Source organism: Halichoeres trimaculatus, unplaced genomic scaffold (genome assembly GCF_033239565.1).
Source record: "Halichoeres trimaculatus isolate MK-OKI-2021-1 unplaced genomic scaffold, fHalTri1.1 fHalTri1_scaffold_9, whole genome shotgun sequence".
Classification (NCBI taxonomy): Eukaryota; Metazoa; Chordata; class Actinopteri; order Labriformes; family Labridae; genus Halichoeres; species Halichoeres trimaculatus.
The window spans coordinates 27,596,781-27,611,514 of record NW_027437188.1 but is presented as its reverse complement, the minus strand read 5'-3'; the positions used below and the strand labels follow the sequence as shown (position 1 = coordinate 27,611,514).

The window sequence follows — 14,734 nt, the reverse complement described above, 5'->3', positions numbered from 1 at the left end:
ACCGGGCTCTTTTCCCTTGGGGCACTCTTAACCTTGCACACTGTGCTAATTATCTCTGGAAAGAGGCCCATTCACACAACCATCAATTTCATCGGGTGTTGAAATTGAGCTGGGCATCGCCTGGCTGTGCCCCATTTCCGATGAAAGATGGGGATCCACGAAGCTGGCGATCCTGGCGAGTTCACCTCCAGTACAGTACGGCTCCTCATCCCTTGTCTGAGAGCGTATACGTCTGTCTTCATTACACCACATGACCCGGAGTTAATCCTGTTGCTGCTGTGTTGTTTCTCTTTCGTCTTTGTCCAATAGCCTCTCCTCAGTCTGTCTATTCTCTATCTCTTAATCTACAAAAGAAAAGTCATCCCCAATAACTGGAAGCAGTTTGATCTCAGCTTGGTGTCCTCACGCCTGCATCAGCGTTGAGTGTAGTGATGATAAGAAATGGCGGCATTGAAGAGATGAAAGTCCTGTGTACCATTTGCAGCTTTCTGTGATAATCTGATCATGATGTTGGCCGTTCAGTTTGCATGAGCAAACTTGATGTGTTTTTATAGAGGAAATCACTGTGATTTTTTTTCCCGGTTTATAGGTTACTTTGAAACCAGTGGGCTGAGAAATGCTCATCACCATATGGCTGCCAGTCACTGCTTCATCATGCATTGTGTCTTTTCTGAGGCTTTTTCTCTCCAGTTTAGCAGCAATATGTGAAGCAATGTGGCGTTAAAAGAATGCACTTAGAAAAAAAGAGTATCCTCTTTCTCCCTCTTTGTGTTTGTGCTCTTAGATTGTTTTCATGAAGTTCGATTCCCAGTCATGATGGTGATCATTTTAATTTGGTACCAGAATCAGCTTAATGATTATAATTAATGTGTAATATAATATGTTAACCAGGAAAGACTGATATTCTTTTTCATTATCTTTTTCTTTTAGTCTCTCTTTAAATCAAGCCACACTCGCACCTCAGACTCATTCCTCACAAACTTTCTAGTTCAACGTCAGAGCCTCATGGGCGACTGAAAACGAAAGAAAAGACCACTTGTGCTCAGAGTTTCACTAAAAGCTGACGTGCTCAGTGTCTCAGCCTATGTGTGTGATGAAAACCAGTCACTACGCCTTTGAATAGAATTGTCACTGATTACTGGCATTTATTATAATTACCCCCTACTCATGTCACCAATGGAAGCTTTTCAAAGGGGTATAATGGTGTTTTATTGGATCAGCATGTCCCTGTCCTTCCTCACACTCACATATTCTCTGAGCTTAGTGTTAATATAGAGGAGGAACTCTTTAACAATGTGAACCTCATTTGCCCTTTGCACGTTTTAGCATGTTGGTTTATTTGTGATTTTTCTTGCACACATGTACGGTGCTACAGTTCATGCCTCTGTACCATGCACTTTCATTCAGTTTGGTTTTGCCTGTTCTTCATGTGGCGGTAGTCATGGCAATTTTGCACACAAATGACCCTAAACCTGTTTCAGTGAAGATTTCAAGTTTACCTTTGTATAAACCAATTTATGCACAATTTTTTTTCAGAGTTGTAAGGCACATAATTTTATCAGTTGAGTCCCTTTGAATCATGTTATGTATTCATTTTTTCTATTTTTGTACTTTGTTTTGAGGAAAAAAGCATTTTTATGAGTGGCAACAGTTGTTGTCGGTGACACAGCTTGTCACTAGGTCACCTAATAATTATATAGAAATAGTAATATTATAAAAATAATAAAGTTATAACAAAATAATGATGTAGTCATAATAAATTTTAAAAAGGTGGCGTGTGGGGGGTGGGGGTGGTAGGTGTGGGCATTGGCTATGGTTAGAACTTGTGTGTCAAGAAAATTGCACCTAATAAGTAAATTATGAGCAAAACTGCAGACTGAGTCTTCCTTTAGTTAGCGACTAGCTGCGTACCCACTGGCAACTTTTGTTGCCACCTCACGGAAATAAGCCCATGAACAAAAAAATATATATATTTATTCTAGGTACAATTTTTGGGGGGAGGGTTACTCTAGAGACTTGAATGATTAACTAAGTATAAATATGTTTGGGGGGAAATCATACGAAATTTATAAAAATTGAATTGTTCCAGGACGATTTGCATCCGCCATGTCTTCCACCAAAAGGAGCAGGAAGCAGATGATGCCATGTGACAGGAACTACTTGCAAACTATTTTCATAAACCAGAATCTTTGTCTAAGTTGTCTACTAGCATATAAGTGGAAAGAGTTGAGTTAGTAACGCTGAGATTTTTTATTGTGAGTAGCAAATGACAGTGATACACTTTGGCAACAATTGTTGCCGCTGGGGCAAAGCTGGTTAAACTGCCAGCACTGACAAAGAGATGAAACATTAGAAAACCAAACTGTGTCTGCTGCCTGTATATAAATATATACATATAACATAGCAGAAGTGGTAAGAATACATCACCCTCTAATCTGATATGAGCCACAGTCAGCTGTCAAAAAGAGCTGTTTTCAGAAATGATGTTACAGTTTCCCATAAAACTGTTATCAATCCATTTATTTTTTATTTTCCTCTTTATTTTATTTTGACTCATATATTTCTGCTTTTGATTTCCTCTTATAAACCAAACACATTCCCTATAGACTATTGCGTTAGATGTGGTGAGTCTTAAGCCTCAAACACTGAATCCTCGAGGAAAAGGTAGGTTTTAAATACCTATTTGAGAGAGAGAAGAACAGACGATAGTCCTCCTCGCACACATTTATCCTCCTGCACTTAGCAAGTCTGAAAGCATCCACAAATAATGGTGCTCCTGCTTCCTGGAGGTTATCAGTGCTGGAAAATTAGCTTTTAAAATGCGGTTTGAAATCCATTTGGGTGATTGATGGGTGACGGGACTAATAAATTTTGCCAGTTTCTAGGAGGCCGGCTCACAGCCATTCTTTATGGCTGTCATGAAGCCAGACACATTTGATGCAGAAAATAAGGAGGTCTGGAGCGATCTCTGTTTAATAAAGAAAGCATAGAATTGAAAGTATGTTTTTGTTGCTCAGATCATAAAAACATACAACTTTCTGTAAATGGTTGTGAAATAGAAACTCTGTTTTTAAGACTCTACCTTTGAGAAAAGTGCACATCAGACAGGATTGTTGGCTTCTGAAATATGTTTAAAGGCACAAATATTTTCTTTTACTGCCAAATATGATTTTACCATATGGTTTTGAGCAAGGGACAAAGGTGCTGATTTTAATAAAAAAGAATCTTCTCACTCTTTTCTGTATTTCCAGCCATGCTTTTAGGACACCAATGTGCTGTTTGGTGGCTCTGTGCCACATCAGAAATCTCTTATGAAAGAGCTCGGCAGCTCCCAGCTGTAGATCTGTATCAGGAGTTCAATCCTCTGTGCGCTCTTTAGACCACCCAGAGATAGGAGGCTCTGTAGTTCACTTCGGCCAAACCCAGTCTAGCACTGACCACACTGTCTAGGATATCACAGGTCCCGATCAAACAATACAGTGCAACCTTCAAACTGAAACCATCTGCACAGTACACAGCTTTTGGAAATGTTGGCATCAGACACATTAATGAGTCATAACAACTCAAGATTTTGGTTTGTTTTTCTTTTGATTGCCGTGAGATTAATGAAGGCATTTTGGCTTGGGCTGAGGTTCCACTCAAGTGAACATCCATGGGCAGACCAAATAAAATGCCTTACAGGCAGTTAATACTGTTGTAAGGAAATCTTCAAAGTGCTGGATTTATCCCCCATCGGCATCTGCTGTCTTTTTGCTGCAAGAATTAGGGGACATAATCTTCAGCGGTAATCGCCCAGTTGCCTTCAGTGGATTTACATTTTTCACACTGTGTAATCTTGCATTTACAATATCATTTACGTGGGTTTCTCCTTTCAACCCTCTGACATCTCTCTTTTCCTCTGTTAAGCTTTGAGGGAGATTGACAGGGGACAAGCTCAAGGCGTTCAGTCCTGCTTTGCATACAGCGGCTCATGATACTTTGTGCATACAATGTGTGCACGGCTGCATGAACACACACACACACACACACACACACACACACGCACATGCACAATTTTGATTGATACTTAACTGAAACTGAGCCCTTGTTGCTGTCAGAGCTCAGCTAAGTCTCCTGAGCCTCTTGATTTCTGACATTTGTAGATATAATATTCACAAGCAGGCAGGCAGTATTTTGTGATGTGATCCCCTGTAACACTTTAATCTGTTTAGACTGCTTCAATACTGAGGCAGGGAACGGGGCAGAAATCATACAATGTAATAGACGGCTGCCTGCCAAGCTGTGACTGTATCTTCATGCTCTGAAGAACCTCTGCTTGGATTTGGTTGCACGTTCCAGGTTCAAGGTTTTATTTGGGGCTTTGGATGGCTAATAACACTTTTGCCACATTAAGGTGCAGATCAGATCTTTTACTCAGAGCATGAGAAGCTCTGTTCTACATCATGCACAGTATTATTGCGTGGTTAACAGAAATTAAAATGAAACAGAGCAATGCTTTATTTCTTCACATCTGACTGAAAATAAAAGGTTAAGCCCTTCATGCTGGGCTTATGTAATTAAATCGAGCACCGTCGTTTTCACACTAAGTTTAAATACTTTTCAGTTTTGTGTGTGTTATTCTGCCTTTAGATTAAATTAAAGTATTTTGGCTGCATCCCCTCTGAAAGAAACACAGAGTGATTGAAATGGCTCCAGCTAGTGCACAGTTGGAACAGCAGCACTTAGCAAACCATTGCTAGTCCTGGTGCTTAATGGTTTGCATTAGCTGCAAGCTATTAAATTATCCCAGGTCCTCACTAATGTTGGAATAATCATTTACAAAGATGGTTACCACATGCTGGAACTGTTTTCTTCTCTTTCTCTTTTTTTTTACGGCCCTAATTCGCTGTTATTAATAATGAATAAAAATGCAATTTTCTGTCGGGTTGCTTCAGGGCTCTGGGAATCATTTCAATGAATATTTCAGCACATTATTTTAATCATGGCTCCACATATGCAGGGAGGGGGCTTGTTTTATAGGCTCATGCCTCAACCGCCCCAAGACCCCGATCATTAAACCCCACGCTGTCTGCGTTAAGGTTCCTACCTTTGATTTACAAGTCTTGTTAAAAAACATTGTAAAGAAGGAGGCAAGCTGTGCCATTTATACTTGTAATTTGATGCTGTATTTGTTAATGGGAGTGCCTGTGATTTATGTGTGCAGCGGCTGCTGCTGCTCCCTGCTGTTCTGATGCTATGGGCTTTAGCTATGCTAACATTAGCGGACCTATGCAGAGCATGCCACGAGTCAGCCCAATAAATCTGCTTTCTGCAGCCTGATTTTTCTCCTCAGGATGTTTTCCCCTGATAAGGAGGGTCGTTTGCTCCATCTAACCTACCTTTCCTGCTTGTCTCCCCCGCAGTCATCTGCATGACTTCTGGCGTCTCGACTACTGGGAGGATGACCTACGGCGGAGGCGGAGATTTATCAAAAATCCATATGGCTCCACCCACCTAGACGTCTCATGCAAGTCACTGCAGGAGTATGGTGAGTTAACCATTTACTGAATCTGTGCCTTTGTTTCAAGCAGGGATTGGGAAATTAGAGGACATCACTTCTTTAAATAAATATGGACCATTAAAGCTTTCTAGAAAGTGCATTAAAGGGCACAACAGCCAGCCCAGTCTTGTCTGTACTGGTTAGAACACTGCTCAGATAAAACTAAGCGTCATTTTTATAGGATACATATTTATGAGTCATGTAAATTGAACATGACACATCCATTTTATTGCACTTTTTTATTTCCATTACAACACATACTGAAGAACAAATTGGGTCTCTGCCTTTATTGTTTCTCTTCTCTGACTGAAACTTCTCATATTGACCGGGGCGGTCTTGTAGTGTTGCCCACCACCTTGTGTCAATTTTGCCTTACGTCACGCAAGGGTGACTTTTAAAGGAGGGAGCTCAGTACTATTAAACACTCTTGGCCCTTCAGTCTTTCCTGTAATTGAATGGCAGAGAAAACTTTTAACAGCACATGGATGATTGTATTGATTCTAAAATTAATGGAGTAAGCCCATTTTTACTTGGCACTGCATTATGGGCAGGATTACCTTTCAAAATGACTGCAGGCTTACAGAAACACATTCACAACAACCGCAGTGTTCACTGACCTCTTGCTGTCTCAGTGTTGAGCCACTGCAGCCGAACGGTTGGCTGCTTTTAGGATGTCATCTGGCTACTTTCAGCTCTGCCACGGCTGCTGTATGAAGATCATGGCAGCTCTGTAGATAAACACATGCCAGCTGCTGCCCCGGCTGCAGGTGGTCTATATGTGACACACTTGCTATAATTGCACCGTCTGGTTCAGGGTTTGTGGCAGTTCCATTATTTTGGTCATGAGTTAATTTTATGGGCTTTAGTGATGTGTTGATGCTGCAGAAGGGATAACTTAAAAAATAGATAACAGCTTTTGAACTTTTAACCTGCTTTGAAATATAAAAGGGGGAAATTGCAGTATCATCTGCAAAGAAACTGTGATGAAGTGGATCAACACTGTAAATACTAGTCAACTTTTCAGTAATAAAATAAGAACATATATAGGCTAGGAAAGCACTGAGAGAGCACAGACCTCCGCCAAGCATATTGTGATTGTCCTGCGACACTTTAGTCCTACTTTAATGTTATACCCCCTTTCAGCAGACTGTCTGCTACAATTTGGTGTTAGTTGCAGGTTTGTACGATAATTTTTTACCTGACAGTGTTGAAAATTATGATGACCTAGTACACATTTCATATTCCAGATCTTAGTATCCAGAATATTGCCAAGATCTAGATTGTACTTTTACATCTGTCAGAAATGATGTTGAACTTGTCTTGTATTGTTTTGCAAAGCAAAACAACCATTTATCATGGAGTTATGTACACATATGGTGAAAATGGCAAAATATCACAATGATAAAGAATCCTTTAAAAAGTTCCAGGATCTGGACGGTGATCCGGATCACCTCCAAACTTTAATCAGTTCTTCCTTATCCCATTTTGAACGTTTCCTAAAAATTTCATTAAGATCTGTTCATTTGTTTTTGAGTTAAGTTGTTCACAAACAATCAAACAAACAGACAGACAAACTCTCACAAAAACATAACCTCCTTGGCGGAGGTAAAAAATAAAACTTCCTGAAGTGTGAGCTTAAGAAGCTTTAATGTCAGCTTTAATCAATTCCACCTTGTTTTTTTATTTCAGAGACCATGGAGAGAGTAGGAAACAACATGTGGTTGGGGAAGAATTTAACCTGGGTCAAAGTTTATAGCATATGTACATGGGGTGCAGGCTTTGACCACCATACTTAGCTTAACTTGCCCCTGGGTAATCTGTTTTTGATTTTTTATTGTTATTTTTCAGTTATGTTTTCTGTTTCTTTGCCCATCATTGGTATGTTTTCATAACTCGAGAAAGACATCGATATTCATTCATTCAGTTAAAGCCTTTGAAAAGAAAAAAAAAAAAAAAAAGAACGAGAACCAGTACCTCTGAGAGAGCTCCTGAGGCTGACAGAGGCTTTAGTCTAAATAGTAGTGCATGAAGCTCTGCTGTGAAGAAACGATGAACTCTCTTTGCATCCAAAAGGAGCAAGCCTACAAGTGTTAAAAACCTAGAGACTGTAAAAGCATTTGCCCCTGAAAATAAAGATTTGAACTAAAAAATTAATACAAGTTTTTTCATTGAAGAGCTGATCAAACTACATACAACTTGGGGGTTTCTGCTTGTGCCTGAACAATGCTAAATTAATAAAGACAGAGTTAGGGGAAGAAATTAAGAAGAGGATTTGACTGAGAGCTCTTAATTGCACTTTTATTCACACCCATCATTCCACCAACTTGTCCTTATGTGACCAACCTCCTTAAGACAATACAGCAAATATATTTCATTATTTTGAGTCCTGATCACCAGATTGTGCTTTTAAAATCATTTGTTTTGTTTGACACTAATACTCCTGTGTAGTTGACTGAAGACTTGTTGAAGTCCTGCTGGCATGCGGTGGTTTTAATGAGCGGAATAATGTATAAACTTGTCAAGTGAAAGGGATCGCCTGCGGTTGGATGGCCCTTTTGCTCTCCTCCAGAGGTGAGCTGCACTTTCAGGCTTTTTCCAGCAGGCTTTGATGTGGTTGCACAGCGGAGGCCAGGTTTTGTTTTGAGTTAAAATGAGAAGGATCTTTTGTTCTTTTGCTGAGCTCCGGTAGCTTTCGTTGGCAGTGACAGTTGGCAGTTTTTGTTGAAAATGTGCAATGACAGTTTGCATTTTTTTATTTTTTTGTGTAATGAATATTCGCTTTAATTAGCATGTTATTAAAGATAGGACCTGTCGTTAGTGGATAACCCTGATGCACAGGCCCAAAGGTTGGAAATCTATTCATAATAACATCCAGACTTTGTTTCCTGCATTTGACAGGGACTCTATAGAACTTTTTAGTAGGTTCCCGACTGCATTGGCTCCAGGGTAGAAAAACAAAGAGGCTTGTTTGAGTTGGCCCTGGAGAGTCATTATTGAAGCTTTAAAATCTGGGACTATCAGGGAACCAGTGAGCTGTCCAAATTGAATACACTGTTTCTGTTTTGACAGCAAGATTTTAAGATTTAAGCCCAGCAACCATCTTTACTTTGAAGAGGGCAAAGTTACACTGTTGTGTTCGCAGTAAACGTCAGTCTTATGAGCTCACTGGTGGGGGAAGTTTTTTTTTTTTTTCTCCTCAGAAACACTTCAGTGAGGGGCCCGCGCCATTCTTAACAGCATCAGATACTGTAGCAATCCTCCTCTGTGGTATTAAGAACATGTGTTTAAAATTTATGCAAAAAACTTGCAAATATCTTTGGGTAACTTTTGTTTTAGGACAAGTTGCTATATTAGCAAAACCAGCGCATCATGTGTTTTACCTTCGTAATCACTTTTTGGAGACTTGTGTGTAAAAGTGTGCACATTCATGAGAGTGTGTGATGGGAGGTTAAACTCCACCTCGATGTCTATTAGCAGCATTGACAGCTTAGCCAGCAGATTCTGTCTCTGCCCTGTGCCTGTAATAACCTGCCCTGTTACAGCCAGCCACGGCCCAGCATCAGAGTATATTGTTAGGTGATTGGAATTGGGCAAGCATGAAATGGAAGTCACGTTAATATTGATCCAAGTGTTTAACGGAGTGTTTTACCTCCGGGTGTCCTTGCTGTCTCATTTTCAGGTGAGAAGCTTCACACTGAGCTGATTGCCCTGGGCTCAGGTCTTTATAGCTCTTTGCTGCAGCAGAGGCACCGTCCTCATGATGTGATTTTAACTCTCAGCAGCTTTCTAGCACAGATATTAAACTGTGACTAAAGAAGTTAGAGCGTCAACTAACATGCAAATCTGCACGTCTGAACATGAGGATTATCAGACAGTGATGTAAACGTTTTGATGGCCAGAATACGAGGTTGTTTGTAACCTCTAGCAGCACAATACACGCACCACACATCCCAGGATATTGGATAAAAATAATGCAAGGAGGAAGCGTCCCCACCGTATAAACTCCCCTACATCAAAGTGATAATATTTACTTTTACAATCTCAAAACACATACACCGCAGAACGGATGGCTTACATCACAGGAAGTATGAAGCTGTCATTTTTTTCCCCCCTCATTTCATCTCTCAGTGCAGTGTAAATAAAAGTGAAGAGACAGAGGGCAGAATTGCATTGCCATAACTGTAATGTAATCTCGTGGACTGGACTTTTTCTTTGCAAGTGGAATGTGGAGCCCATGGAGAGGGAGCGTAGGAGGGCAGGATCTGAAACAGATAGAGTCTGAGAAACGGAAAAGATGTATTTACACTATTCTATAGCGCTCACGTTATGTGGAGGCTTTGACTGAATGAAACGCTGATGTACATTAAGAGATATTGAAGTAAATAAGCCAACGAACTGAGGCTTATACTAATGCACGTTATCTACAGACATCTGACAGAATGAGACATAAAACAGAATAATTTCTGCTCAGGCTCAGGAGTTAATGCTTTTTTCCTCAAGTCTTTGTTTATAAGAGATTTCACATCGCCGTGTGTCTTGGGCTGTGTTCAAATGTTGCCTCTTCAGTTGAATTTTCACTGATGTCTAAAACAGCCCTGCGTTTGTCCCTTTCCGGCTTTATCTGGATCTTTCTTTGCTGTTTAAACCACCTCATGAAACCCTCTCAAACAAGCAACTTGGAGGTATTTTGTGTTTTATTTATGGTCCTGTATATTGAATTACCCAAAGCGTTGCTGCAATAGCCTCTTTTTTCTTATTTGTGAAGGAAGTACATACACATTAGCGTAAACCTAAGTGAAACATGATGTGGGGAATTTCTTTTTGAGGAGTGGCAGTGAAGTGTGTTTGAGCCGGGGTGTATAGTACATGGGAGACTCAGAAAAACTCATGCTCGCTGGCTCTACTGAGGCTATAAAAATAAAAAACCAGTGCCACAGAACTCTCCAGCTCTGCAGTATACATGAAACATGGCTGATTCTGAAGCCGTTTAATGGCCTTTAAATTCGTATCTATTCCATACTGAAAAATAAAACTACTGTGCACTAATATGTTCCAAACGTAGGAGCGTTTATCCAAGATGGCATGAATTTAACCAGGCTTTAGCTTTAGCTTGCTTTTTCTGTCTTACGTGGAACACAAATAAGTATTGCTCGTACAGGCAAGTGAACGCTAACATTCACTGTTAATTTTTGGTCTGCATGCTTCTCCCATCAAAAACACACACGTTTTTCTCCTTTATTACATGACACTTCAGGATGAATTAGATCACTTTAGTTAGTGTGGAGTAGGGCAGACATGATGCCCATAAATATTGATAATTTTCAACATTAGTTGTAGATTAAGTTTTGAAACACCAATATTTATGTGTAAGAATATTTCAGTTAAAGGGGTTTTATAAAATGCAAAAAACTACCTTCAGCAATGGTATCATGTGCTTAATGTAAATTTCCTGTGATAAAATCCCTCAGACTCTACAGCAAGGTTATTATAGTTCACAAAAATGAACAAAGTAACAACAGAAGATAAAAAAAAAAAAATTTAAGTAACTGAAATAAAAATAAACGTGATGCTTCTTTATAATAAAAACAGAAAAAATAATAACTAACTTGATCTGCATTGTGAGTCACTTGACTCAGGCTGTATCCCCAATCACTTACTTCTGTACTTACACTTACTACACTGGTTGCATAAAAGGGCGTTCACACTGACAGTATAGAAAAACTTAATGCACTTTGACTTCCCAGCTGATTCACAAAAGAAACAGTCAGAAAGTTGAATGTAGAATGGCGAACACTTCCCAAACTCAATGGTCGCCATATTGGCTATGTAGAGGAAGGGGCAGGAATGGATAAACTGATGATCAGTGGTTGTAATCAGTGAGTAACAGAAGAAAATCTGTGAACAGCTGCAAAATGCAATTGTAGTTTCCGGTAAGTGCTTATGGAAAAATGCAATTTGACACACTGCCTAATTAAAATGAAATTATTGAAAATATATCTTTAGTTTTCTTCCTTGTCAATCTGCTTCATACATAAACTCACCGTCTTGGTTTTGTGTTTACCATCAGCCTGGTGGAAAGACAGAATTACACTGAGTGACACGTTTTCTTGTTGTATGTGGATGGTTGTGTATTTGTCCTTGGTGAATACATTTTTGAAATTGGTAATATATGGACATAGTCTCCGTGTTGTCACACATCTGTTCCTGAGAGAGTGATGAAGCTAAGCGTCAGCAGCGGCCATATTGGAAATACTGACTCAAGAGGCGGGCTTTACAAAAGCCTTACAAAAGGCTGGAGGGCGCCACCTGTCAGGCACATGAGCTGCACCTCCGATTTGATAAACTTGCAACCTTAATGTCTTCTAAATGCTGAATTAGAAATAAAATTCACCCCTGCACAGTGTGAGACGATTAAGAAATGAGCCATTCAGACCCAAGCTGTTTTTTGAACATGGCTGCAAATGTGTTTTCGAATCCTGCAAAAGCCTGGTTTTTGGCTTGGTGTCTATGTGGTTTTTGTTTTTGTTTTTAAGCATCCAGCCTCAAGCAGATTTTCAATGAATAACACTTCTGCATAGACTTGATTTTTTTAAATGTTTTTTTTAAATGTTGCCCCTTGATCTCGCTACTGACAACTACCCCACTCAACAAAAAAGACTGCAACTAATGCTGAAACTAATAAAATCTAAACTAGAAAACTTAATCTAAAAACTAATTGAAACTAAACTGAAATTGAAAACAAAAGTAAAAATGAAATAAAAATGAAACTAAAGAAAACTGCATAACTATAAAAACATTGTTTTTAGCCACAAAAGAAGTGAAAGATACCAAGATGCAGATTTTTTAATGTCTTTTTTTCCCCACAGAATCTGTAGAAGAAACTTTGTATTACTGGTCTATCCAATGACCCCAGTTAAAGGTTAAAAGGATCTTCCTTTGGACATAGCAGGTCGTAATCAGCCTCCAACAGGGTCAAAAAGTTTTGCAGTGCACCTTAAAAGAAATCTAATTTGTGAACTATTATTATCCGAGCAGCTTCGGCTCAGTGATTAAACGAGTGGACCTGTGAGACCAGTGTCTGCTCCTGGCTTTAACCCAAAAGGGCTGAAGAGTCAACATGTCATGAAACTGCTGTGAGACGCTGAGGAGTCGGTGGCTTCACTCTGACCCCTCATCTGCTGAGGTTCTTGAAATGAATGCTAGTTGTGTAACATTATATAATGGCAAAAGCAATTATCACATTTCTTATTGTGATTATTAATTATGGTTTAAACATGATTTGTTTAACAGTTAATAGGATTGGACTGAAAGACTAGAGTCTGTATAACTGAAGCATGCATTTAAACTTGTGTTGGTTAGTAGTTTTGCCAAAGCCAGACCAAAATGTTATTGTTATGAAAATTAGTTCATTATTCATCATGTATCTGGAGTGACCTTTGTTTAATTCAAGAATAATAAAATCTGAATTTAAAAGATACAGCTTCTTAAACATTAAAGTGTTTGTATCATTTGTTGATGAATGTACACACATGCAGTAACCTCCCCAGCTGAGAGTTGTCTGTTTTATAATTTTTTCTGTGATTTGTTTGAGGTTTTTTTTTCCCCATCAGGTGGTCATGGTTTTGTTTCTGCACAGCAAGAACTGTAATAGTGACAAATGTGGACCACTTTTCACTCACACACTTCCGTGTCTTCACGTCAAAGAGCTATCACTCATGTGAAGACCTTTTGTCATGTCAGCACATTTTCTCCCCCATCTCATAGCTTTTCATTTCTCTTTATTTATAACCACATCGCTTTCATGTGAGAGTAGACCTCGCTGTGGTTGAAGCAGATCCGCTACTCTGCCTCGTGCCCCCCCTGCAGGAGCTGATGTTGGTCATTTGCATGTAGAAATCAGCATGGTTTATTTGGTTTACTCAACCCTGCACATAGTTGCCAGTCAGAACATCAGCCTCTCCTCTGAGCTTTCCCTCATTTACTCGAAGCATAATGACGGTTTACAGAATTACAGTTTTAAGTTTCACCAGTTCAGCTTTGATCTCTGACCGCTGGCTGGCTTTTGCCTTTAACATTAGACAGAATTCATTTCCGAAAGGCACAGACTTCTTCCCTCCCCCTGATGAAAGCACTCCAGATATGAGACAGAGCAGGAAGCAGACTTTTTTCTCAGTAGCAGTGTTGACAACAGTCAAATGTGACCTCTTCAAGACAAGGTATATGCTCCTCGGGGAAGGGAGAGGCGAATTAAGAACTGTGCTGAAAGGAAACATGTCAGACGGGTGTCAGCCGCCTCCCATTTCTAGATATGTGTTCTTCCTTTTTCGTACGCAACTTTTTCCTCTGCTTCATTCCTACACTGGACTTCAGATAGACAAATCCACATAGGCGTTGTGAGCAGCTGTGTGGCAGGCACATGTTGGAGACGGGCTGATTCAAGCTGATAAATGTGATGTGAGACCTCTTTGTTTTGCGGGATGTATGAACATGTCTTTGTCAATGAGCGTGCTCTGCTATAGCCATATGATGAAATCCTGGTGTAAGCAGCTTCCTAATTGTGCTGTCTGTTCAGTCTCACTCTTGTCAAGCCTCCAAAAGCTCCAAATGATATCTCTAATCGACTACGAGCACGAGATGTATCCCCCCGGCTCAGCTGTTGGTCTTTCAAGATACAGATAGTGTTTTATTGTTGACCTTGTCTAAAAATAAAAGCTCAAACACCTCTGATGTTCAACCACGTGAAATGTATTCAGTGAACGAATGTGTACTCTGACATTCTTTCATATGCTATGGCAAGTACATTAGTGAACATCTCAGATCAGGTCCAACCTGCTTGTGTTGAGTATTTCCTGTAGAGATTCTCCTCGCTTTAGTGTTTTTTAGATGTTCTAATTGATGCAAAAAATAACAACTAAAAAAATGGATTCTTTGTCTCAAAATGTGGATATACACACTTGTTTAAAATGGATCGTGGATGTGTTGATGATGCATTACAAGATTAGATATTTTAAACTTTACAATCTGCAATAATACTGTATTTCTGGGAAGAAACTTGACAGCAAATGGCAACAGTTATTTGCAGATTGAAAAAGGTGAGTTTTTTTTCTTTTCTTTTTTTTGAAGGTGTATCCTTAGAGGTGCAGTGACACCGATCTGAGCTCTAGAGGTCAGAAAGCTGTATTAATTCTTTCATCT

The 14,734-nt window shown here is 39.6% G+C and overlaps 1 protein-coding gene across 3 annotated transcripts in view; it reads left to right on the top strand.

Annotated features, from left to right (window-relative positions):
* Positions 1-14,734, top strand: part of nbeab (neurobeachin b) — a 227,917-nt gene that overhangs the window by 148,065 nt on the left and 65,118 nt on the right. For all 3 annotated transcript variants that reach the window (XM_074680127.1, XM_074680125.1, XM_074680126.1), the window contains exon 37: positions 5,403-5,527. In XM_074680127.1, coding sequence (XP_074536228.1) covers positions 5,403-5,527 — 125 coding nt within the window. The remainder of the gene's footprint in view (positions 1-5,402; positions 5,528-14,734) is intronic.